The following is a 24,047-nucleotide window of genomic DNA, read 5'->3' as shown; positions in this document are numbered from 1 at the left end:
GACGGAATGTAGCGAACGCCAAAGGTCAATTTCTACCGGAAGTCTATCCTGTGTCTGCTCTACTATTTTATGCTTTTTTGCAGCGAGGTCGCGCGGCTTTTCAAGATGGCGGCGGTGGCGGGAGCTCACTGGGAGAAGCGGCTTCTGTAGGGCCTTCTAGTTTGGCTGGTGCTCTCGCTCTAATCTCAGCGTCAGCAGCACGGGGTGAGTGGCTAGAGGGGGAAAACTTTCACTTGGAGGCCGTCCCCCCACCCTTACTCAACTCTCCTTCCAGTTCGCTCTTCTCGGGTCTCTTTTTCATCCTTGTTACGTTATCGAAGTCATTCATACTGAGTTCCCCCCTCCCATTTATAAATAATTTCAAATTGTGTTGGGTGTCTGCGCGTATGCACTGTTATATCTGTGACCTGAAGGTGTGCGGCCAGCATTAAGGTCAATTGATATTAATTGTCAAAGCCAAGGGTGTAATTGTAATTGAAAAGAATGTAAGCAAAAGTGGGAAAAAGTTTTATGGCACTGTAATTGTAGTTTTTGTGTCATTGCTATGTCATCTATGAATACCTTATTGTGTTCATGGCTCCTGAATACATCAGAGACCCCATGTGGTGCTCATGAATGCCATGGTGCTTTCTGACACCTTTTGTGGTGCTCATAAGTGTTTTTAGAAAGTGGGAGGGGGCTGGTGGATCTTTTGCTGATTGGCCATTGGAGATTTGGTTAAGCAGTTTTTAAAAATAATGCTTTGGCACTAGCTGGCACCACTACACTACTGTATGATGAAAGGCAAGCTGAGGCTGCAGTTAGTATCTGGCTGTGCCAGAACTCCAAAGGTGCCTCCAGGATCAGAAAAGGTTGAGGCTTCCTTGCAAATATCATGAGTTGCCTTTGCTGGGTGTGTATATTGGCGGTACGGAGAAGATCAGTAACTGGCAATATACATTCTGTATTAAGAGTGGCATGATGCCAAGCTGTGTTTTTTCCCCTCAGTCTTCTAATGTTAATCAGCGGACCTGAGAAAGAAGTAAACAGTCAAAATGGGACGGAGGTCAACGTCTTCCACCAAGAGTGGGAAGTTCATGAATCCCACCGATCAAGCTCGTAAGTGCTCAGAGAATTTCTGTAAGATCAGTAGAGGGTTCAGTGGAGAGAGGTGGTCCAAGACTTGTAGAATGTTGTGTAAGATTGAACAGTTCATTTTGTTTTCTCTTAATTGCACAATGCAGGAAAAGAAATTGGGACAGAAATACTTGTTAGGAGTGTGTGTGTGAAGTATAGATCAGACAGAAACCTAAGATTTCAGCTTAGATAAAAATCTAGTATCTTTCATAAAATGGAGGCATATAGTGGTTGCCTTTAAAAATCTTGTGGATGATGCTTGAAGCACATAAGCTATTATATACTATATAGATGACACGTTAGCTGGACTTGCTTTATATGTACATGGTTTCTCAATGTTGCATGAAAGTATTATCTTATCCAGCATTTAGCTGCCCCGAGTTGACAATTCCTTCAGGAATCAAATTGCTTCCAGATGGTAAAATTCTGGAGCTGCCTTACTTAAAGACAGGTCTGAGAAATTGTCTATGGCAGATCAGGCAATGCTCTGTATGTTTTCAGGCAGTATATGTCCAGCCTTATTAACTTTCTAATTGGAAAAATGCTAGATTGTAAGTCTGTCTTGCGTGTGGGGTGAGGGCAGGGCTGATTTTAATGGCTTTAAAATGTGTATGTTTTAAACTGTTAGCTTTTAAGGGCAGAAAGGCAGAGTACAAATGTCATAATAAATACAAAATAAAGTAATTGTTAACTTCAGTGAGAAATTAGCAATTTTTAAACTTATTAGCATACTGTGGTGCTTGATGTCCATGCAGACAGGTCCCCCAAAATGAACGCAATTATAGTATAATTATGTGGGAATAGGAAGGAGATAACTCAAATAACTTCTTTCTTTAATATAGGGTTGAAAATGTGTGGGGTGTGTTCCTGTACAGTGTAGTGGTTAGAGTTGTGGACTATGAATTGGGAGGACCTGTGGTCATTTATTAATCTGCCATAATGCATATTGGGTGATCTTTGGTCAGTAATTCTCTTGTCTACCTCACAGACTTGTTGTGGCTATAAAATTTGTTCGTATGATTAGGGAGAACAATATTCCCTGCTCTGAGTTTCATAAAAGAAGGATAGGATAAAAAGTGTAGGATAAAAATGCATTTCTTTGGGTTGTTGCTGATTGGCAGCAGAGTGAAGAGCAGGCTCACGAAACAGAGGGGTTTTTTAAACTCTCCATTCTTTATTTCCAATGATTGAATAAGAAATAGTAGAATGAAGAGACTAAGAACATAAGAACTAGCCTGCTGGATCAGACCAGAATCCATCTAGTCCAGCACTCTGCTACTCGCAGTGGCTCACCAGGTGCCTTTGGGAGCTCATGTGCAGGATGTGAAAGCAATGGCCTGCTGCTGCTGCTCCTGAGCACCTAGTCTGCTAAGGCATTTGCAATCTGAGATCAAGGAGGATCAAGATTGGTAGCCATAGATCGACTTCTCCTCCATAAATCTGTCCAAGCCCTTTTTAAAGCTATCCAGGTTAGTGGCCATCACCACCTCCTGTGGCAGCATATTCCAAACACCAATCACACGTTGCATGAAGAAGTGTTTCCTTTTATTAGTCCTAATTCTTCCCCCCAGTATTTTCAATGAATGCCCCCTGGTTCTAAAATTGTGAGAAAGAGAGAAAAAGTTCTCTCTGTCAACATTTTCTACCCCATCCATAATTTTATAGACTTCAATCATATCCCCCCCCCACGTCTCCTCTCCAAACTAAAGAGTCCCAAACGCTGCAGCCTCTCCTCATAAGGAAGGTGCTCCAGTCCCTCAATCATCCTCGTTGCCCTTCTCTGCACTTTTTCTATCTCTTCAATATCCTTTTTGAGATGTGGCGACCAGAACTGAACACAGCACTCCAAGTGCGGTCGCACCACGGCTTTATATAAGGGCATGACAATCCTTTCCTAATTATCCCCAGCATAGGGTTTGCCTTTTTCACCGCTGCCATGCATTGAGTTGACATTCCCATGGAACTATCAACTAAGACGCCCAAATCCCTTTCCTGGTCTGTGACTGATAGCACTGACCCCTGTAGCGTGTATGTGAAATTTGGATTTTTTGCCCCTATGTGCATCACTTTACATTTTGCTACATTGAACTGCATTTGCCATTTCTTAGCCCGCTCACCTAATTTATCAAGGTCCGCTTGGAGCTCTTCGCAATCCTTTGTGGTTCTCACCACCCTATATAATTTAGTATCATCTGCAAACTTGGCCACCACGCTACCCACCCCTCCTTCCAGGTCATTTATGAATAAGTTAAAGAGCACTGGTCCCAAAACGGATCCTTGGGGGACACCACTCCCTACATCTCTCCATTGTGAGAACTTCCCATTTATACCCACCCTTTGTTTCCTGTTCCTCAACCAGTTTTTAATCCATAGGAAGACTTCCCCTCTTATTCTTTGATTGCTGAGTTTTCTCAATAGTCTCTGGTAAGGAACTTTGTCAAAAGCCTTTTGGAAATCCAAGTAGACAATGTCCACTGGTTCCCCCTTATCCACATGCCTGTTTACATCCTCAAAGAACTCTAGTAAGTTTGTAAGACAGGACTTGCCTCTGCAAAAGCCATGCTGACTCTTCCTCAGCAGACTGTTCCACTTAGGTGACATTTAGATGACATTGGAACAGTGACTGGAAGCTGGACAAGTCATAGTCTTATGAGAGTGCTGTAAAATTGGAACGAAATGTTCTTAGGATGGTGAACTGTGTATTTAATTAGAAAATGTATTTCCCATCTTTCTGTCCTTGCAAGGGCTGGTAGTGTGGCTAACAATTTAAAACATACATGGTAAAATCACATTTTTAAAGCCATTAAAATCACCCTGAAACACACATCATTAAAAATGAAGAATTAAAATGCACGCAAAAACATAAAAATAGTGGTCTAACTATTGGTTGGTGTCAAATACTATGCTTTGTGCTACATGGAGGTGAGTGTTGTGTAGAATATTAGCATATACTAATATTTGAAATGGTGGTCAAATATTTCACTCTGCTAGTGTGCAAATTAGGTATATTCTGTTCAAATACTTTACTATGTGATAAAAAAACCTAAAATATATAAGTTAACCTTTAATTGCTTCTTTTGGGTAAACATACATTAGGAAAATCCACATTTTAAATTTGGATGAACATAATATTGAGTTCTAGAAGTTTTATTTGCCTTGGATTCTGAAGAACATAGCATATAAATTGGTCTTTCAGTTCTTCAATTTTATAAGAAAAATACTAGCCATAAAATTACACTGAAGGAATCCCCCTCTGAGTTCATTGAGATTTTCTTCCTAGTAAGAATTGCAACCAGAAACTTGCAAGGAATGTTCTGAAATTGTTTTCTGGGTTGATTGTATCTTTACAGGCAAGGAGGCCCGGAAAAGGGAGCTGAAGAAGGTGAGAGAGAATTACTTTACTAGTAAACGCTGGTTGGACCTTTTGGTTATTAGGTCACATATTTAAATGGGCTCTTGATGATGCTCTGTTTTCATGTCCACACCCATTCTCTTTGTAAAGTTTGCCTTGTCTAATCATTTTAAAAATATGCTGAATTTTATTAATGTTTTGCAGTCATTGAGGGAGGTAGTTAAATTTGCAGTGCATATTTGTTTGACAAAGAAGGATTAGAAAATGTTTTACAAGTAGAAAATACTGTAACATTTCACAGAACCACAGATTTGAGGACACTGGAGACCACAGTTAACATTAAATAAGGTTTATATAGAAACTCTGAAAGTGTGGGTGATAAATCTTATTTAAATCAAATGCATGGTCTTGAGTTGCCACAAACAATCTAAGATAGTTTAGCCTTAGACTATATGAGATCCAAAATAAGAACTTATACCGTTTGTTGGAGTTCTGTACATTGTTCTTCAAATACAATCATTTCTTTCTGGCTTTTAATTTTTGTTGAGTTTAGAACAAGAAGCAACGTATGATGGTGCGAGCAGCTGTGCTAAAAATGAAGGATCCCAAGCAAATCATTCGGGACATGGAAAAACTTGATGAAATGGGTGGGTATGAATATATCTCTTTTGCAGAATTGAATGGTAGGAAGGTTACAGATGAAAAAAAGTCAGGTGATTAGAGTGTGTCTGTGGGCTCAAGGGACTGAAAGGATAGATTCACAAGTTGATATGCTGATGGCATAAAAAGCAATGATACTCTGTTATGTTCTGGAGAAAGGAGGGTAAGTGCAGTAAAGGGCCTCATTTCTGTCAAGAACTGGTAGCTGTTTTTGCCCTGAGTTAGGAAATAGAGACGATCTGGAAGCTTTTGTGGGAAGCTTTTATCTAATATTCATTTTGTTCTCTGTTGCTTGGAAGCTTGGGTGGAAACTACAGGCCTTTTCAGTGCTGTTTTCGAGTTGGTTGTGTAATACACAAAGGGAAGGGATGATTCCTCTACATTTTCCTTGTAAAACTCTTTCATTTGGCTGTCCTGGTCCTGCTATTACTGCAACAGAATTTAACCCAGTACAACAACCCCAACTAAATGAGAAGGTACTGAAGGACAAGCGTAAGAAACTGCGTGAAACTTTTGAGCGTATTCTGCGGCTATACGAGAAGGAGAATCCAGACATCTACAAGGAGTTGCGTAAACTAGAAGTGGAATATGAGCAGAAGAGATCTCAGCTCAGTCAGTACTTTGATGCTGTCAAGGTAATCGCTTTTTGAACAACGTTGGTTTCATTATGCTTTTTGGTCCACTTTTCCATATGTATATTTCCAAGGCAGTTCACCACAAAGCATTTAAAAACAGTATAATAATAATAAAACTGATACAAACAAAACTGTGACAGTGGGAAAGGTGTAAAAATAAGCAGATAGAAGCAATTTAAACAGCATCAGACATTAGATCTTATTTTTTTTTTAATTCCACAGCATTGAAAAATTAGAAAATCTTTTAAAACAAAAGCATACATCTAAAGGTGGCTCAAACAGTTACAAGGGAGAATAGGTCTAAAATATATGGGAAACTGAGAAACTCTTTACCTGAAATCTAAAAGAATACAAGTTTGGCCCTGAACAGGCTTATGAAAGAAGGGACCAAGTTCTTATCATCGAGAAAGCACCTTGTGGCTGGTCATCTTACCTTTGAAAGTGGTCACACATAGAGCAAGACCTCTGACAAAGATCTCTGTTAGAGACTAAGCTCACATGTGACAGTGCCCTCTCTTGAGTACTGTGGGACCAGTAAAATTTAAGAGCAGTGAGATTTTGAACAGTAAATTATACTTACTACCGGCCTAGGTGCTGCATTTTTGACCAGTGGCATTGCACAAGTTTTACCCAACTGCAATAGCAGTTGCTTAAAGTCATCCCATTCATCTCCAGCCGACGTTTGGAGCTGGCGTCTTAGATTGTCATTCTTTTGATTTCTAAGGGGGCTAACCTGGGTTTCTAAAGCTTCTTTACGCAATTTTTGAGTCTTGCCCTATTTTCATGTTTAGAGCTGCTTCTGCTCCCCACGACTTCTGTTTGCTAGAACAAAATGCTCAGTGTTCCTATTTAGCCTTGAAGCAAATAAAATCAGATTTTGATTTAAACTGGACATTCTTTCCCACTGGTGAAATCTGCATGGCATAGGAGGTTTTAATAAGTTCTGGCTGTTTTAGCTACCCTTTTTCATGGCTGTTGTAACTGGAATTCAGGGCCTATTTGTCCAATATTAGTATCTGGAGTTATTTACTAAAAGAAGATTCAAACTGTTTAATGCTAACTGAAAATAATGATGTTGCTGCCTCTTGAAGATTCACCTACATGGTATTTCAATCTGTTACAGAATGCCCAGCATGTTGAAGTGGAGAGTATCCCCCTGCCAGATATGCCTCATGCTCCCTCCAACATTCTCATCCAAGACATCCCTTTGCCTGGAGCACAGCCACCCTCTATTCTCAAGAAAACATCAGCCTATGGGTAAGAATAAGAAATGTATTAAAGAAAGCTAGGGAATTGTGTCTCAGAATCTGCTGTTGTGATTTTCACTGTTGCTGTAGTTCTTAGAGTTGGTTTAACAGTAGTTATTAGGTATAGGTAAGGTATGTGTATGAACTTTGGAATGTATGTTCAGTACAGAGTGCATTACTTAGCTGCCCTTTGTTCATGCAGTATGATGCTGGAGCTAAGTCTGTGGTTTAAGACAAGAGAAACTTATTTTTAAGATTTTTTACTCTGCCTTGGAATTATCTTTAACTGGTCATTAAGTAGCTAAAGTGTAGGGCAAAAGCTTTTTCCAGTGAATTCAGCAGAACAGCGATAATACATTTGCAGCTTAGAAGCCTTTTCCTCTGCTCAAAACAAGTCTCCTGCCCATATTGAGGATAGGCAAATACTTTTGGGGCAGGAGGGGAATGTCACAGTTGGGCCTTGGATATAGCTCAATCAGGAGTTATTGCTGTAGAGGCCATGGTCTTAGATTTGCTACAGTAATTCTTTTGGAGCTGCATTAGAGCTATGTATTAATGTATTAATGTATGTATTAATGTATACCCCCTGGTTCTATTATTGTGAGAAAGAGAGAAAAATTTCTCTCTGTCAACATTTTCTACCCCATCCATAATTTTATAGACTTCAATCATATCCCCTCTCAGACGTCTCCTCTCCAAACTAAAGAGTCCCAAACGCTGCAGCCTCTCCTCATAAGGAAGGTGCTCCAGTCCCTCAATCATCCTTGTTGCCCTTCTCTGCACTTTTTCTATCTCTTCAATATCCTTTTTGAGATGTGGCGACCAGAACTGAACACAGTACTCCAAGTGCGGTCGCACCACTGCTTTATATAAGGGCATGACAATCTTTGCAGTTTTATTCTCAATTCCTTTCCTAATGATCCCCAGCATAGAGTTTGCCTTTTTCACCGCTGCCATGCATTGAGTTGACATTCCCATGGAACTATCAACTAAGACGCCCAAATCCCTTTCCTGGTCTGTGACTGATAGCACTGACCCCTGTAGCATGTATGTGAAGTTTGGATTTTTTGCCCCTATGTGCATCACTTTACATTTTGCTACATTGAACTGCATTTGCCATTTCTTAGCCCACTCACCTAATTTATCAAGGTCCGCTTGGAGCTCTTCTTCGCAATCCTTTGCGGTTCTCACCACCCTACATAATTTAGTATCATCTGCAAACTTGGCCACCACGCTACCCACCCCTACTTCCAGGTCATTTATGAATAAGTTAAAGAGCACTGGTCCCAAAACGGATCCTTGGGGGACACCACTCCTTACATCTCTCCATTGTGAGAATTTCCCATTTATACCCACCCTTTGTTTCCTGTTCCTCAACCAGTTTTTAATCCATAGGAGGACTTCCCCTCTTATTCATTGATTGCTGAGTTTTCTCAATAGTCTCTGGCAAGGAACTTTGTCAAAAGCCTTTTGGAAATCCAAGTAGACAATGTCCACTGGTTCCCCCTCATCCACATGCCTGTTTACACCCTCAAAGAACTCTAGTAAGTTTGTAAGACAGGATTTGCCTCTGCAAAAGCAATGCTGACTCTTTCTCAGCAGGTCTTGCTTTTCTACATGTTTAGTAATTTTATCTTTAATGATAGATTCTACTAATTTGCCAGGAACAGATGTCAAACTGACTGGCCTGTAATTTCCCGGGTCCCCCCTAGATCCTTTCTTAAAGATTGGTGTGACATGGGCCATCTTCCAGTCTTCAGGGATGGAGCCTGATTTCAGGGATAAGTTGCATATTAAAGTGAGAAGATCAGCAATTTCATGCTTGATCTCTTTTAGAACTCTTGGGTGAATGCAATCTGGGCCAGGGGATTTGGTAGCATTTAGTTTATCAATGGCTGCCAGAACTTCTTCCTTGTCTACCACTATCTTTGCTAGTTCCTCGGATTTGCCTCCTAAGAAGCTTGGTTCAGGTGCAGGAATTTTCCTCACCTCCTCTTGGGTGAAGACAGATGCAAAGAATTCATCAGCTTCTCTGCAATTTCCCTGTCATCTTTTAGCACACCTTTTGTTCCTTCATCATCTAACGGGCCTACCACTTCCCTAGCTGGCTTCCTGCTTTTGATGTACTTGAAGAACTGTTTGTTGCTGGTCTTGATGTTCGCAGCCATGCGTTCCTCATAATCCTTTTTTGCCTCCCTTACAGCTAACTTGCTTCTCTTTTGCCACCATTTGTGTTCCCTCTCATATTCTTCATCAGTCAAACTGGACTTCCATTTTCTAAAAGACATTTTCTTTTTTCTGATAATTTCCTCAACCTCTCTTGTTAACCATGGTGGCTTTCTTTTGGACTGGGTGCTGCCTTTCCTAACCTGCGGAACATATTCCAGCTGAGCTTTTATTACTGTGTTTTTAAAATAACCTCCAAGCATCCTGGACAGTTTTGACACTCTTGATTTTCCCTTTCAGCTTCCTGCGCACTATCCCCCTCATCTTTGAGAAATTTCCCTTTCTGAAGGTGAATGTAACTACATTAGTAGTTGTCACTTGTTCGCATGCAGAGATACTGAATCTGACAGCATTGTGGTCGCTGTTCCCTATCGGCTCAACAACACTGACTTCCTGCACCAGGTCCTGGGTCCCACATAGAATTAGATCTAGGATCACCTCTCCCCTGGTTGGTTCCACAACCATCTGCTCTAAGCCACAGTCATTTAGCATATCCAGGAATGCTCTCTCCTTACTATGACCTGAACATACATTTTTCCAGTTTATATGGGGATAGTTAAAATCGCCCACTACCACTACATTTTTGTTTTTGTTGGCCTCTCTAATTGCTTTTTCCATCTCAGAATCCTCTTGTGCACTTTGGTCAGGGGGACGATAATATATTCCTAATATTAAACTGTCCTTCACACCTGGTATTGATATCCACAGTGATTCTGTAGGGGAACCAGCTCCCCTTGCATTGTCTATTTTATATGACACTATGCTCTCTTTTATGTAAAGGGCAACTCCACCCCCAATGCGCCCTGTCCTATCCTTCCTATAGAGCCTGTAGCCTGGTATAACAGCATCCCACTGGCTCTCCTCATTCCACCATGTCTCTGTAATGCCCACTATATCAAAGTCCTCCTTCAAAACTCTGTACTCCAGCTCCCCCATTTTAGGTCGAAGGCTTCTACTATTAGCATAGAGACACCTGTATACCTTGCCTCTGTCCTTAACCTGGGATTTATGTGCTATACCCTCAAGTCTTTTGTAGACACTATCCCTTGTCACATGCACATTGCTATGTTCCTCTCTTGTATGTGGTTGATTTAGAAAAACATGTGGTTGATTTAGAAAAACTTCTTCACGCAACATTTAGAAAAAAGTCATCCGGGCTCTGTTTTAAAAACTCCAAAGGAGACTTATCAGCCTCTGAGGCAGAGTATTCCAGTGTCAAACAGCCTTTATTTTCAAGAAGTTCTTGATGTTGAGGTGGAATCTTTTTCTCATTGTTTGAATCCCTTGTTCCATGTACTAATCTCTGGAGCAGCAGAAAACAAGCTGCTGCATCTTCAACATGACTTCCATTCAAATATTTAAACATGGCTGTCATGTCACCACTCAGCCTTCTCTTCTTCAGACTAAACATACCCAGCTCACTAAGTCTCTCCTCATGGATTCCAGATCTTTTACCATTTTGGTTGCCTTCCTCTGGATAGGTTCCAGCTTGTCAATACCGTTCTCGAATTGTGGTGCCTAGAACTGGACGCAGAATTCCAGGTGAGGTCAGACCAGTATGGAAGTTACTGAAAATTATTATTTTTCCAAACCTAGACCTCCCGTCCGGCCTGTTTCTGTACTTCCACCTCCTGGGCATGGTGTTCCTCGGTTACCTCCTGGCAGGAAGCCACCTGGACCTCCACCAGGGCCCCCGCCACTTCAAGTCTTGCAGATGTATGGGCGTAAAGTAGGATTCTCGCTAGAGCTGGCCCCTCGTAGGAGAGAGGAGGAGGTGTCTTACAGTCCAGAGACAGGTAAATGGATAGCTTCCCTCTTTCTAAAGTGCGTGACAGAAACTTTTGCTCTCATTTGTACAGCAGAAATGTGTGTGAAGGGAAAAAAACTTGCTTAATTTTCAGACCAGAGAAGTCGTTTTTTATTTTAGCTTTGAAGGTACAAATGCTTACGGAAGGGGAAACTGAAACCTTTTGAATCTCAGACTTGGATGTAAAGCAGCCTAAGAGATGGACTTCAAAAAAATCCAAAGCCAGGTAACATTGTTTAAGGGATTCCAATGTAGAGGGCATGGAGCAGACATACAAGATCTCTTAAATGTCATTGTGCATGATGCAGTTTTCAATGTGTGTGTAATAAGGTGTGATGCAGTTTTCAGTGTGTGTAAACATTTCCAGCTGCCTAGTATGAAACACACTAGGTGTGTATAAATAAAATTGTTCTAATGTATAATCATCTTGTTGTCTTCAGATCTGACTGCCATAACATCACACGTGTTGCATAACATATGTGGTTTTTTTGGCATGAATTAGAAGCAGCTCTATATAAAGCTCTTCAGTAATGCTGTAGAGGCATGCCAATAGATTAGTGGGTTAGAGCAACCTTTGGGGGAAAAGGCACCTAGAGAGCCAGTATATGTTGACTTGTCCCTTTTTTACTGCATCCTCTTTGCATCTATGTTTGAATAATTAAGTTGCTGTCTCTGGAATATATGCAGCACAGTTAGTTCTGGATCCTGTGTATGGGTGCAAGGAGGAGGGCTCATCTTCACTGATACATAGAGCAGCTCAAAATACCCCATGAAATTCTGCTTATGGATGATAGAGGACTCCAAAGAACAACTTGGAGGGGAATTGGAGGTCTCCTGTGACATGGAGAAATTGGCAAAAAATCTCCCCCCGGCATTAGTGGGAACCTTAGATGTGGAAGTAGTACTTCTTCCCCTTTTTGTTCCTTCTTGAAATGAGACAACTAAAGCTTACTTACTGCAAAATCAAACAATGTGTTGAACGTTTTCTTGGTTGCCTCATTTTATTGGTACCCCTTAGGTCCTCGAGGACATGATGATGAGGCTTCCAGCACCAGTGAAGATGAGGGCTATCCTGAGGACATGGATCAGGACAAGCATGACGACTCTACTGATGACAGTGAAAGTGACAGGACTGACGTGGACAGTGAAGGGGAGGAGTTAATGCATCTCGATGACAATTCTGAGAGGGAAGGTGGGGAAGACAAGAAATCAGGTAAGCGACTTTAGTACAGTGGAAATGCATCTAGTGCATTTCAGTCCGAACCTTCCTCCAAGGATTTTGGGGCAGCATACACTATTGCTCGTTCCTAGTTTTATCCTCACAGCAACTTGATAAAATATGCTGTGCTGTTAGGCTAAGGAGAGTGACTTGCCCAAGGCCATCCTGTGAGCTTCATTGTTGGGGGAAGATTTGAACCTGTGACTTCCACAAGTTAGTCTGGCATGCCAACCATTACACCTCATTGGCTTTTTAATTGCTCCACTTAGGGTTGTTTTTATGATCTGCTTTGTGTTTAGGCAGAGATAGTAAAGAAGTATGAATAAGATTTAGTTTTCTCCCCAGTTGAATTACAGATTCCTCTTGTAAGGTGCGTAACAAGGTTTTCAGCTGCTCTCTATAGTACTGATAAAATAGGACCAGCCATTATTTTCTTTTCATTATGATGAGTCTTTTGGCGCATGGTTTCAGTGTGCCTGAATACTGGAGTATTATTAGGCTGGCAGAGTTGTGCTGTCTGTGGCTGTTTGGCATTTCCATTATTCTAATGGAAATACTATTTCATTATTCTAATGGAAATACTAATAGGTAGCACTGTCCTTGTCTGAAAAACTCACTTCTAGACTTGGGGAAGCACATAGTTCCTCTGTCTCAGAGTCTTTAAACTGTCTCTTAGATTACTGTAAAATGTTTAGAATATGGACAGCACACTACAGAGCCCCTGGCGGCCAGGGGCAGTGCTGTTGTGGCAGTGCTCTGCTGCCTCCAGAGGGCTTTCTTGCAACCCAGGGGGAGAGAACAAGGCAATTTGTGGAAGCCCTCCTGCAGCTCTTCACAATCATCCTTGGCTTTCAACATTTTGTGTAATTGTGAACTTGGCCACTACACTTCTTACCCCTAGTTCAGATGACTTATGAACAGATTAAATAGTACCAACCTCAGTACCAATCCTTGTGGGACCCCACTGCTTACTTCTCTCCAGTGTGAAGACTATCTATGTATTGTGAGGACTATATCTTTGCTTCCTTTCATTTAACCAATCATAAGATAATTCATCTCTTATCCCATGATGGCCAAGTTCATTTGGGAGTCTTTGGTGAGGTGCCTTGTCAAAAGCTTTTTGAAAGTCCAAGTATGTAGTGACTGCAGAGTCACTGTTATTTACATGTTCATTCGCCTTTTCAAAGAACACCCAAAGGTTGGTGAGGTGGGACTTTCCTTTGCAGCAGCCATGCTGATTTTCTTTCATCAGGTTTATTCCTCTATGTGACTAATATTCCATCTTTAATTAAACCTCCTACTGATTTGCTACCTGGTCAGTAATTTCCTAGTTCCCTGATGAATCCCCTATTAAAAATCTAGGCTATATTTGCTACTTTGCAGTCTTCTGGTACTGTAGCTGAATTTAGTGATAAGTTTAATGTACAGGTTAGTAGATCAACAGTCTCACATTTCAGCTCCCGAAGAACTTTTAGGTGTATGCCATTAGGACCTGGAGAGTTATCAGTTTTTAATTTCTCCAGTAGGTGTAGAACTTAATCTCCTCAGTTTTACTCAATTCCTTTTCCAAAAATAGTGACTGTAGCATTGGTACATGCCCCCAAACCTTGCACATTAAAGACAGAAGCAAAAAACATATTGAGTTTCTCTGCCATCTTCCTTTAGCAATCTGTTTATTCCCTAGTCATCCAGAGGTCCAACTGCTTTTCTTGCTGGTTTCCTACTCAGGATATATTTAAAGAAATGTTTATTGATTGTCTTGATGCTTTTAGTGGCCTGCTTCTTAAATTCTTCTTTGGAAGTTTTGCAGTAGACTTTTATTTGCTGTTAAAATTAATGTTTAGCTTTTAACTGTATTAATGTTCCTCTGTGGCTTATTTTATTACTTGTGACTTACCACTTTCTTACTGTGAAAATTCTAACTCTTCATTGGCTATTCTTGTAGGTCATAGTGTACGGTTTGCTGACATGCCTGGAAAATCACGGAAAAAGAAAAAGAACATGAAGGAGCTCACTCCACTTCAGGCCATGATGTTACGAATGGCTGGTAAAAGGAATTTGATTTTTTTCCCCCGCTCTTCCCACTTCCGGCCCTTTATATTTAGACATGAGCGATAGAAGCCATCTTGCCTGGAACTGTAATTTCCAAGGATATTTTTAAGAAAAGATGTAGGATCTGGTCTCTGCTTTATAATTGTTTGCCTGATATGGTTATAAATGTATCATCACATGTGTTATAGCAGTAATTCCTAACTGGTAAGTTGCATTCAGTAGTTGACTTCTAAATTCACAATCCCATGGATTAATTAGACTTGCTTTCTATTATTGTGATAAAAGAGTGGGATTTTTCCCCCTGAGCTTTGTCAAATGGCAGCTGGTGTATATACGTACTGTCGAAGGCTTTCATTGCCGGAGTCACCTGGCTGTTGTGGGTTTTCTGGGCTGTGTGACCATGGTCTGGTAGTATTTTCTTCTAAAGTTTTGCCTGCATCGTGCCGTGGTGTGCCTCTGAAGATGCCAGCCATAGATATGGATGAAATGTTAGGAGCAGAAACTACTCACAGTCACACAGCCCAGAAAACCCACATCCAAGGGTGTAGATATGCTTTCTAGAGACTCTTCAGGTTGGTAATGCCCATATTTATTGTCATTGCTATCTTGGCAAGCAAACTGTGGTACACTAATGTAACCCAGTACACCTGGGCTTAGCATCAGTAAACTAACACAATAAAAGTTAAAAAGAGCTTTATTAGAGACATTTAGAAAACAGTACCTTTGATACATACCGTGAGGGCTCCTGTTCTGAGATAAGGAGGGCATCTTGTGTGATTACCATTGGCTGTTCAGGGATTCAGGGCTAAATTGCCACTTACCATTTGTCAGGCAGAAATCTCCTGAGCTCAGTTTAAGTGGTTTCTGAGGTAAGAAGGACAAGAAGGATTCTAATAAACATAGAACATTAACGAGAACTGGTGAAAACACTGCCCTGGAATTCGGTATGTTAGTAGCAATGAATAAGAAAGCAAACTAGTATCAGGAAGAGTAAGAAAATTAGCCTTTCTCTAGTTGGTGTTTTGTTACACAAGCATTTGTAATTTTGGGTATAGTTTTGGCATTTTTAATTGTCTGGTCAGATTGTTGGATGCCCTTTTAGTTCTTTTTTTTTTAACTTGAGTGGCCAAGATGCCCTCTTTACCTCAGAGGAGAGGGAGCCCTCAGCGAGTATCCTGGGTTTCTTTCTCACTTTGAGAAGGAGGGCATCTTGATCTTGGGACTTCCAGTAGTGGTGCCCTCCAGTTCAGGTGGGAACTAGTTTTGGTCTACCACACGCTGCAGCTCTCTGCATCCAAAAGCTGCTTTGGCTGATGAGAATGATTTAATTTTATAAGGCCTGATGAAGGTTGAAATGGAAGACCATGGCTGCTTTGCATATCTCTTCCTCTGAGGCTTGATGGTCACAGGTTGCATTAGTAGCCATGCTTTGAACTGACTGGGTTGTGATTCCAGGAGGTATAGGAATGTTGCTGGCCTTGTAGGCTTGGAAGATGCATTATCTGATATTATACCTGATCTTTGATCTGAACATCTTCTTTCCCTTGTTCGAAGCCATCAAGGAAATGAATAGAAAGTCTGTTTTCCTGATAGCCTCCATATGTCAAATATATGTTGTGAGACCCCTATGCAGGTCCAACGTATGTTAGGCCTTTTGTTGGCCTGTTTTGGTTGATGACAAAGGGTGGTAAGTGAATCTCTTACCTTCAGTGGCACAGAGAATTAACTTTGGGGATAAATGTAGGGTGCAGTGGAATTACCACCTTGTCTTTATGGAAAATATGGAGCCCTTTTCTGGCTGGTAGGGTTGCCAGTTCTGATATCCTTCTAATTGAAGTCACCATCATTAGAAAACGATTTTTGTGTGTAGCCACTTAAGTGGAGCCTCTCTCAGTGGCTTGAAGGGAGCTGTGGATATTTTAGTGGATATTTTCCTGGATGCCATATTGGTCTCTGCAATTTCTGGAGCATAGCCTAGGTCTAACAATTGGTTCCTTTGAAGATCCACACAGTCAGTTGATGTACTGACTGCATCCAGATGCCATATGGGATTAGAGGAGCAGCAGTGGCATAGTGGTTAAGAGCAGGTGCACTCTAATCCGGAGAACCGGGTTTGATTCCCCATTCTGCCACTTGAGCTGTGGAGGCTTATTTGGGGAACTAGATTAGCCTGTGCACTCCAACACATGCCAGCTGGGTGACCTTGGGTTAGTCACAGCTCTTCGGAGCTCTCTCTGCCCCACCCACCTCAAAGGGTGTTTGTTGTTGTGGGGGAGGGAAAGGAGATTGTAAGCCCGGTTGAGTCTCCTTACAGGAGAGAAAGGGCAGGTATAAAAAGAAAAACTGTTCTTCTCTTCTTGTAGCATGTCTTGTGTCACTGGAATATACTAGGGGTTTTGTATGGATAATTCCACCAGAGAAGGAAACCAAGGTCTGCAGAGCTGCTCTGGACCCACAAAGATAACTAACTCTCACTTCTGGTATATCTTCCTCAGTGCCTTTGGAGTCACTGGAGATGGAGGAAGGGCATACAGGAGCCCCTTGGGCTATGAAGAAGTTTGGGCATCCACTTGTTCAGCTTGTGGATGATGATATCTGGAGAAGAATTGCAGCATTTGATAATTGGAAGCCAAGGTGAAGAGGTCCAGCTTTGGAAAACTAAATTTGATCACAATTTGTTGGAAGGCCTCCACCTGGAGAGACCACTCATTCTTTATCATGTGTCTGTCCAAACAGTCTGCTTGTGTGTTGAGGACTCCTTGAATGTGCCGTTCAGATATTGATTGCAGATGTGTTTCTCCCCATGAAAGGATGCTTTGTGCTTCTCAATGCAAGGTAGAGGATCTGGATCCTTCCTGTTTTTGACCCTCTCTGTTTGCCTTGGCAGAGATGTTGTCCATCCTGATGTGGACGTGTTGGTCCCTAATTTTAGATTGGAATTCTAAAAGCACCTTCTGGATAGCTCGTGAGTTCCAGGATGTTGGTATTCAGCTCCTTCTGTGCCCAGGATTCTTGGGCTGGATACCCTTGAAGTGAGGTGCCCCAACTTGACAAACTGATGTCTTCATAGTGTCCATGAAGATTTGTACAAGGGATATCTGGTTGTCTTAGTGCTTGCCTCCAGGTTTTGGTCCACCAGATCAAGCTTTGTCTCACCAGTAGGAATGAAGTCAATACCTTGCCCCTTTTCTGTAAGATCTCCACCTGGTAATATTAGAGTGGTCTAGAGTGCAGATAAGCCCAACAGTCTGATCATGTACATGAAATCATAAGTACTTGGTAGGCAGGCCAGCAATATTAGCTGAGTGGTCCTGACCATACTTGAAATGTAATCTTATAGACCTTGTTTTCAGGCAGATATAACATGCTCTTCTGAGTGTCTGATCCCCAGATTCTGTGACTTCAATGAGGTTGATTTTTTCTTGGTTCAGAATCTAGCAATGATCTTCCAGCATCTGTATCATTTTGTTGGTATCCTTCCTTCCCTGGATAGCGAACATATCTGAAGGTTGCCCAAGTATGAATTAATTTGGATTCCTTGTCTTCAAGCCAGTCCACTGGAATCACCAGGACCTTGGGAAAAAACTGTTGGGAGCTGAGGCCGGTCCAAATGGAAGTATTTTGAATTCATAGTGTAGGTCCTGGTAAAAGAAACTGAGGATACATGAAAAAAATGGAGAGGTGTAAGCCTAATCTTAACAAAGAAAAAGAAAACACACTCCAATGGCCAATGTTGTGGTTATGCTATTAATTATAATCTGATATAAAGTGCACCAATGTAATACAAATATGCAAACTCACAAACAACTCAAGCCCTCTTATATATACTATATCGTACATGGAGTATCACCTGTTCAGATTATCAACTAAGCACTATTAGAAACACAGTCTTTAGAGAGTCAATCCTGTTCAACAATGAATCGCTGCAGACCACTCACAAAGCATTGCGCTGTGGAAAGCCACCACTTTTACTTACGTGATATAAAGTCTGTTAACATGCTTTCAGAAGGCAGTATTCACATGTGTTCGCAAGTATCCTCAAATATTCACAAGAGTCCTCAAATTTCTTTCCTTGCAATGCTCAAGGACACAAGCCATCCATTGCCATCAGACCTGGTCCACCGCTATAGCCTGGGTTTCGTTCCTTTTTCAGTGAATGGCAAAAAACCTTTGGTTGTTTAGGACTTAGCCATCCATAGGAACTTAACCCTGCATAATTAGATCTCTTCATCTGTTGAATGCATGAGGAACCTGTGATGTCCCAGGAAAATGGGGATATGCAGGTATGCTTCTGTGATGTGAGATAGATTGAGGTCATGAAGGCCTTGAGATTCAGGGTCTTGTTGATTGGTTGCAGAGTTTTCACATGGAAGTGTTTCTGTGTCGCACATCTGTTGACATACTTGAGGCTGAGAATGGCCTGCCAGTTTTTCCTGGGTACAGTGAAGATGGTGAAGTAGACTCCTTTGCGATGCTTGCAGGATTAGACTCTTTAATTCTTATTTTCAGAAGATGTGTTATGGCAGATGTGTTATGGTGAGTTTCTCCCCCTGAAGGAACTGGAGGATGGACGAAAAGATCTGGGGGAAGCTTGATAAATTCTATGGCATAACTGAATTGTTGCTCACAATGGTCTGGTTGTGACTGTAGCTGTTGAGTTTGGAATTGCTGTAACCTCTCCTCATCCCCCCCTCCCAAATGGTAAAGACCTGACGTTGCTGCTTTCCTTGTTTGGAAGGTCTGTCAAATCAGAAAGACTGGAACTGAGATAGTCTGTGAAAAGACCATCTGCTACTTCCATCACTGTCTCCTCCTTTGCTTAGGTTTGGATCATGGTGATATCTGTTGAGTGAAAGGAGTTCAGTGAGAACATTTTCTGTCATCTCTTTGTAGATTTTTAGGCATGGCTTTCTTTTTGTCACTAAACTTATATAATGCTATGTCATTAGGCAATTAAACTTGAAAATTTTACAACTATTTTCTCAAATAGTTAAATTGAAAGTCAATAATATCCTGAGAAATTCTCATGATTCAGAAGTATTTTATTTTCAACATTTTGTGAAGGATTTTTACTTTTCACTTATAAGGGATTAATTACAGTTTGCAAAATAGTAACATGCATCTAGTAAACATGTTCTGGGGTATGTGCCATGGTTTCAGTAAAGTAATCTTTTTGTTCAGACACAGAGTTACCTATGTCCTGTGGTAGAAATACAGCCCTACAAATACAGGATACAAATACAAATAAAAGAAATGTTCCTGGGAGAGAGGGGAGGTTATTCTTGTCAGTGAATGCAATGTATCTCAACAAAAAAAATTCTTTTGTTTGGCTTTGGTTCCCAACCCTTCAAATAGATACAGCTCTTTGGCTCCTTAAAAAGCTAACAGATTAATTATAGTCTTGTAAAGGTTACAGGAAAGAGGTTGAGTGTGCTAGACAAAACAGTTTCCCCCTAGACCTTGGAAGCTAAGCACAGTTAGTCCTAGTAAGTACTTGGATGGGAAACCACCAAGGAAGTCTGGGTTGCTCTGTAGAGGCAGGCAATAGCAAACCATCTCTGTTTGTCTGATGCCTTGAAAACTTTACAGGGTTGCCATAAGCCAGCTGCAGCTTGAAAGCACTTTCCACCTCCATGATTCTTAACAGAAACATGCAGAGCTGAATGTAGCACATCCCTACTATATGTGAACAGTCTGTCAGCATCAGTGATGGAAAAATAAGGGGAGGGATTCTGCCCCTTTCTGCTGTTCAAGTTGATTGAATCCTAGAGCAGCAGAGGCGAAGAATGAGGAAGCCCTTTTGTCTGCTGCTGATAGTTGTGGGACTTTTGGGTTGGGTTTTGCTATTTATTCTGCTGCTGAGAGTTAGGCTTTTACAGCTACAGGAATCTATCAGCAACAACCTGTTAAGCAACTTATTCTTCACTGGGAATTTAATGGATTGTTCAGAGTGCACTTTATGTATTGTGTAGAAGTGCAGTGGAAGATCTGTGTTCCAGGACTTGCAGACCAATCTTGGGGCTTTAATATGGGGCTTCATGTAAGTGCAAGGCAGAGTGCAATATTGCAGCCATAATAGTTTTAATTTAAATGTCTGCAATCTGTATTAATAACTTACGATATCAAGATGGGTGTGGGGAGAATGCCCCAAAAGACTTGAACATATAATTTTCCCAATAATTTTTGAACATCTGATAATCTTGTTGAATGGAGATTTTTTTATAAACTTCAAGGGAATATCTTAATTTTAGGGAGAACAATCTGCTTTTATAAAATGCCAGCTTGTTTTGTGCCTTTGGTCTCTGTACATATGCCTAGAAGCTCCTTCCTTCTACCAAGACATCTCCTATCTTTCTTTGCAGGTCAAGAAATTCCTGAGGGTGGCAAAGAGATCGAAGAATATTCTGAAGATGACGACGATGATGATGAAGATTCAGATGCTGAAGAGACACCCCAGCAGCCAAGTACAGAAGAATCCCACACGGAGACTGCACCATCGGTGCCCTCCCAAGCCACCCAGCAACAGCAGCAGCCACCCCCTCAGCCTGTTCCTCCAGTTCAAATGCAGGCACCTCCCATGCCAGGGCCACCTCCTCTTGGACCACCTCCAGCACCACCCTTGAGGCCTCCGGGGCCACCAACTGGCCTTCCTCCTGGGCCTCCTCCAGGTGAGCGTTTGATTTGGGGTCCAAAGTTGAAAGTTTTGAAACCTCTGACCTTAGGTGTGTCTGCCTGACTTGGGTGAATCTCATTATTGTTTGTGGCTGGATTGTTTTTATTTTGTTATATCAATAGACTGTTCTGAATTTGTGGAATGGGAGATATACACTTTTTTTAAAAAAAGAGCTAGTTGTTGCTAAAGTAATTTGGCAGTGATGGAATCCCTTCATATGCATGAGAATCCCTTTCTCATGCATAAAGCTAAAATGCAGTTTGTCAAGCCTTAAAATATTTTATCAGAAACTTTTACCCCACTGTTCTCTCCATCGGGGATTCAAAAGGGCTTACAAAAATTCCAAAACAGTCTTTAGTCAAACAAAAATTTGAAAAAGAATTCAGTGAATTGAGTTCCTGTGGCACCAGCCTGGTGTGTAGCTTCTCCCCCAGGCTGAGGTGTCCCCTACCATCCTCTCCTTAGATGTCACTTATACACTGCACTCCCCTTCTCTGTTGCAGCTTCCAAGGGCACTCAAAAGCCAGTTCAGGTCTCTCAGGCTCCTCCCGTGGTCAGAAAATGGATTCTACATCCACTCATTCCCATAGAACTTTTTAGCTGGCTATGCTACAGACACTTTGTCCCTTTACCTCTTTGACTTGAGCCTCTGGGTCTGTTCAAGGTCAAGTTGGCTTTTAAAGGTTACCTTCAAGAGGATGGGGCAAAATGCTTGGCTTCAGATCTCAACATTAAGTTGAATATTTGGATTAAATTATTCCTAGTCATTACATGAGATGGAGCCTATGTATTTATATTTTATGTGTGATTTGCTCCTGTCTGTTGTTGGTTTCTGTTGTTCACCGCCCGGAGCCCTTCGGGGATCGGGCGGTATAGAAATTGAAACAATAAATAAATAAATAAATACTTACATGATCTGGTTTGGTGCTTTTGTCTAAAAGAAGACACTTCGCCTTAATCTGTTCACAGTTATTGGGAGGTGTTGAACCAGTATTTCTGCAAGTAAAACTTAAAACTATGCTGTGTGCACTTTTTCAGGGGCTCCTCCATTCCTCAGGCCACCAGGATTGCCTGGATTGCGCGGACCATTACCACGACTTTTGCCACCAGGACCACCCCCTGGCCGGCCTCCTGGCCCTCCACCTGGTCCACCTCCAGGTCTGCCTCCTGGCCCTCCTCCAAGGGGACCCCCACCTCGTTTACCACCTCCAGCTCCACCAGGTAAGGGGAGTCTCTTTTCTTGTTTCTCCAGTTACAAGATGCAGGGCAAAGGATTTGAGTCAGTCTCGCAACACATTTTCTATTGATATATCTCAAACACAGTGTGGTATTTGTGCTCATGGGCAAGTTGAAAGGAATTTCAGTAGAATATATGAGGCTTTATTCAATGTTGCTACACACTGTGGAATATATTTACTTCATATATCCTCCACCTTGTGTTGTTGCCTCTCTTCCATTTTAGCTTCACAACAATTCTGTTAGGTAGATTAGGTTATATATGTGTGCATGTGTGTGACTGCCATGGAAGCTTGCTGGGTTACCTTGGACCAGAGTGGAATTTAACCGTGAGTCTCCTAAATCCTAGTCTGACACTCCAACTACTATTCCACACAGATTTAAATGTGTGCACTCAAAGGCACTACTGATACTTATACTAAGGGGAATTTAAGAGACCTTCAGTTGATAGCTAGTTTTGCTGTAACTTGTTAATTCTTTGCCATGTTTATCTCGTACAGGTATCCCACCTCCTCGTCCAGGCATGTTGCGTCCGCCTCTGGTTCCTCCACCTGGAATATTTCCACCAGCTCCGATTCCAAATCCTGGAGTACTAAGTGCTCCTCCCAGCTTGATCCAGCGCCCCAAGGCAGACGATACCAGTGCAGCCACCATTGAGAAGAAAGCCACAGCAACTATTAGTGCCAAGCCACAAATTACAAACCCCAAGGCCGAGATCACTCGCTTTGTACCCACGGCCCTGCGAGTCCGCCGAGAGAACAAGGGGACTTCTGCTTCCACTCAGAGGAAACCTGATGACGAACCTTCTGTTCAGATAACCAAAGCAACCCCTAAAGCTGGCTCTTCTGCCCCTGTCTCAGTGCAGACCAAGGATGATGTGTATGAAGCTTTCATGAAGGAAATGGAGGGGCTACTGTGACAATCCTTTTCCTGTTTAACCTTTGTATCTGCTGTACTGAGATCAGACTACTCTGTTTGGAGAGGTGGTTCCTAAGTTATAGTAGCATTCAGCAGAACTGCTGTTCCTTTTGTAACAAAGAATAGTCCCTCCATCCCAGTTGTGTTTCAGGTTGGGGTCCAGATACTGGAAGAAGAGTATAATCACCCTCTGCTCCCTAATTAAAGGCTAAATTTGGGAGTGCAGTCTCCTACATTGTGGTCTTTCATTTTGAGACATGTCAGCGATTCCATGGAAAATTTCTTGTCTCTTGAATGGTTGAAGGGAAGAATAAATTTGAGGAACCACAACATATTGGTGAAGTATCTCCTACACATATCCCTGATCATCAGGATTGTATGTTCAGTTTTGTTGACTCTCTGTAAATATTTTTGTAATGCAGTTTTAGTTGAGTGAAATAAATTGGATATATGCTGTCTTAGAGATGGGCAGGCTACATGGTATGCAGGCATCTTGCACCCTGTATGTTCTACAGTCACCATGGTGGCTTTGTGCTGATGAGGAATATTGCTGTCTCATGAAAGAGAATAAATATTTGATGTACTACAGTGCTGTGGTTGTGAGAGTGCATTTGTGTTTAATATTTTGGGAGTGCTGATGTGGTTCCATGGAGGAATGCAGTTATGAAATAGTAGCCTTAAGAAATAGGTGCTGTGCAGTCTCAGGGGTTCAGTCTGTGAAAATCATTCCTTGCTGCTCAAACACACCACTCAGGTATTTCTGTGCTTTTTTTCCTCATAAAAATAGAGGACCAGAAGCTTGATTTTTTAAAAGATTTGTAATTGAAAGTTTGGGCCACACATCTACTATATGCATCTCATCTCAAGCAGAAGAATATATGTGGTCCTGGCCACTGTACACTAGTT

The 24,047-nt window shown here is 41.6% G+C and overlaps 1 protein-coding gene across 1 annotated transcript; it reads left to right on the top strand.

Moving 5' to 3' along the window:
* Window positions 1-83: 83 nt before the first annotated feature.
* On the top strand, window positions 84-23,729 carry WBP11 (WW domain binding protein 11). Its single transcript, XM_048500183.1, has 12 exons — window positions 84-204; window positions 988-1,098; window positions 4,467-4,498; window positions 5,022-5,115; window positions 5,567-5,763; window positions 6,887-7,020; window positions 10,833-11,032; window positions 12,062-12,256; window positions 14,208-14,309; window positions 20,677-20,982; window positions 22,026-22,208; window positions 22,724-23,729. The coding sequence occupies exons 2-12, from the start codon at window positions 1,035-1,037 to the stop codon at window positions 23,140-23,142; spliced, it is 1,926 nt and encodes a 641-aa protein (XP_048356140.1). The 5' UTR covers window positions 84-204; window positions 988-1,034; the 3' UTR covers window positions 23,143-23,729.
* Window positions 23,730-24,047: the final 318 nt, after the last annotated feature.

This window comes from Sphaerodactylus townsendi, linkage group LG06 (genome assembly GCF_021028975.2).
Source record: "Sphaerodactylus townsendi isolate TG3544 linkage group LG06, MPM_Stown_v2.3, whole genome shotgun sequence".
In the NCBI taxonomy this organism is placed as follows: domain Eukaryota; kingdom Metazoa; phylum Chordata; class Lepidosauria; order Squamata; family Sphaerodactylidae; genus Sphaerodactylus; species Sphaerodactylus townsendi.
This window is presented reverse-complemented; position numbering and strand designations above follow the sequence as displayed.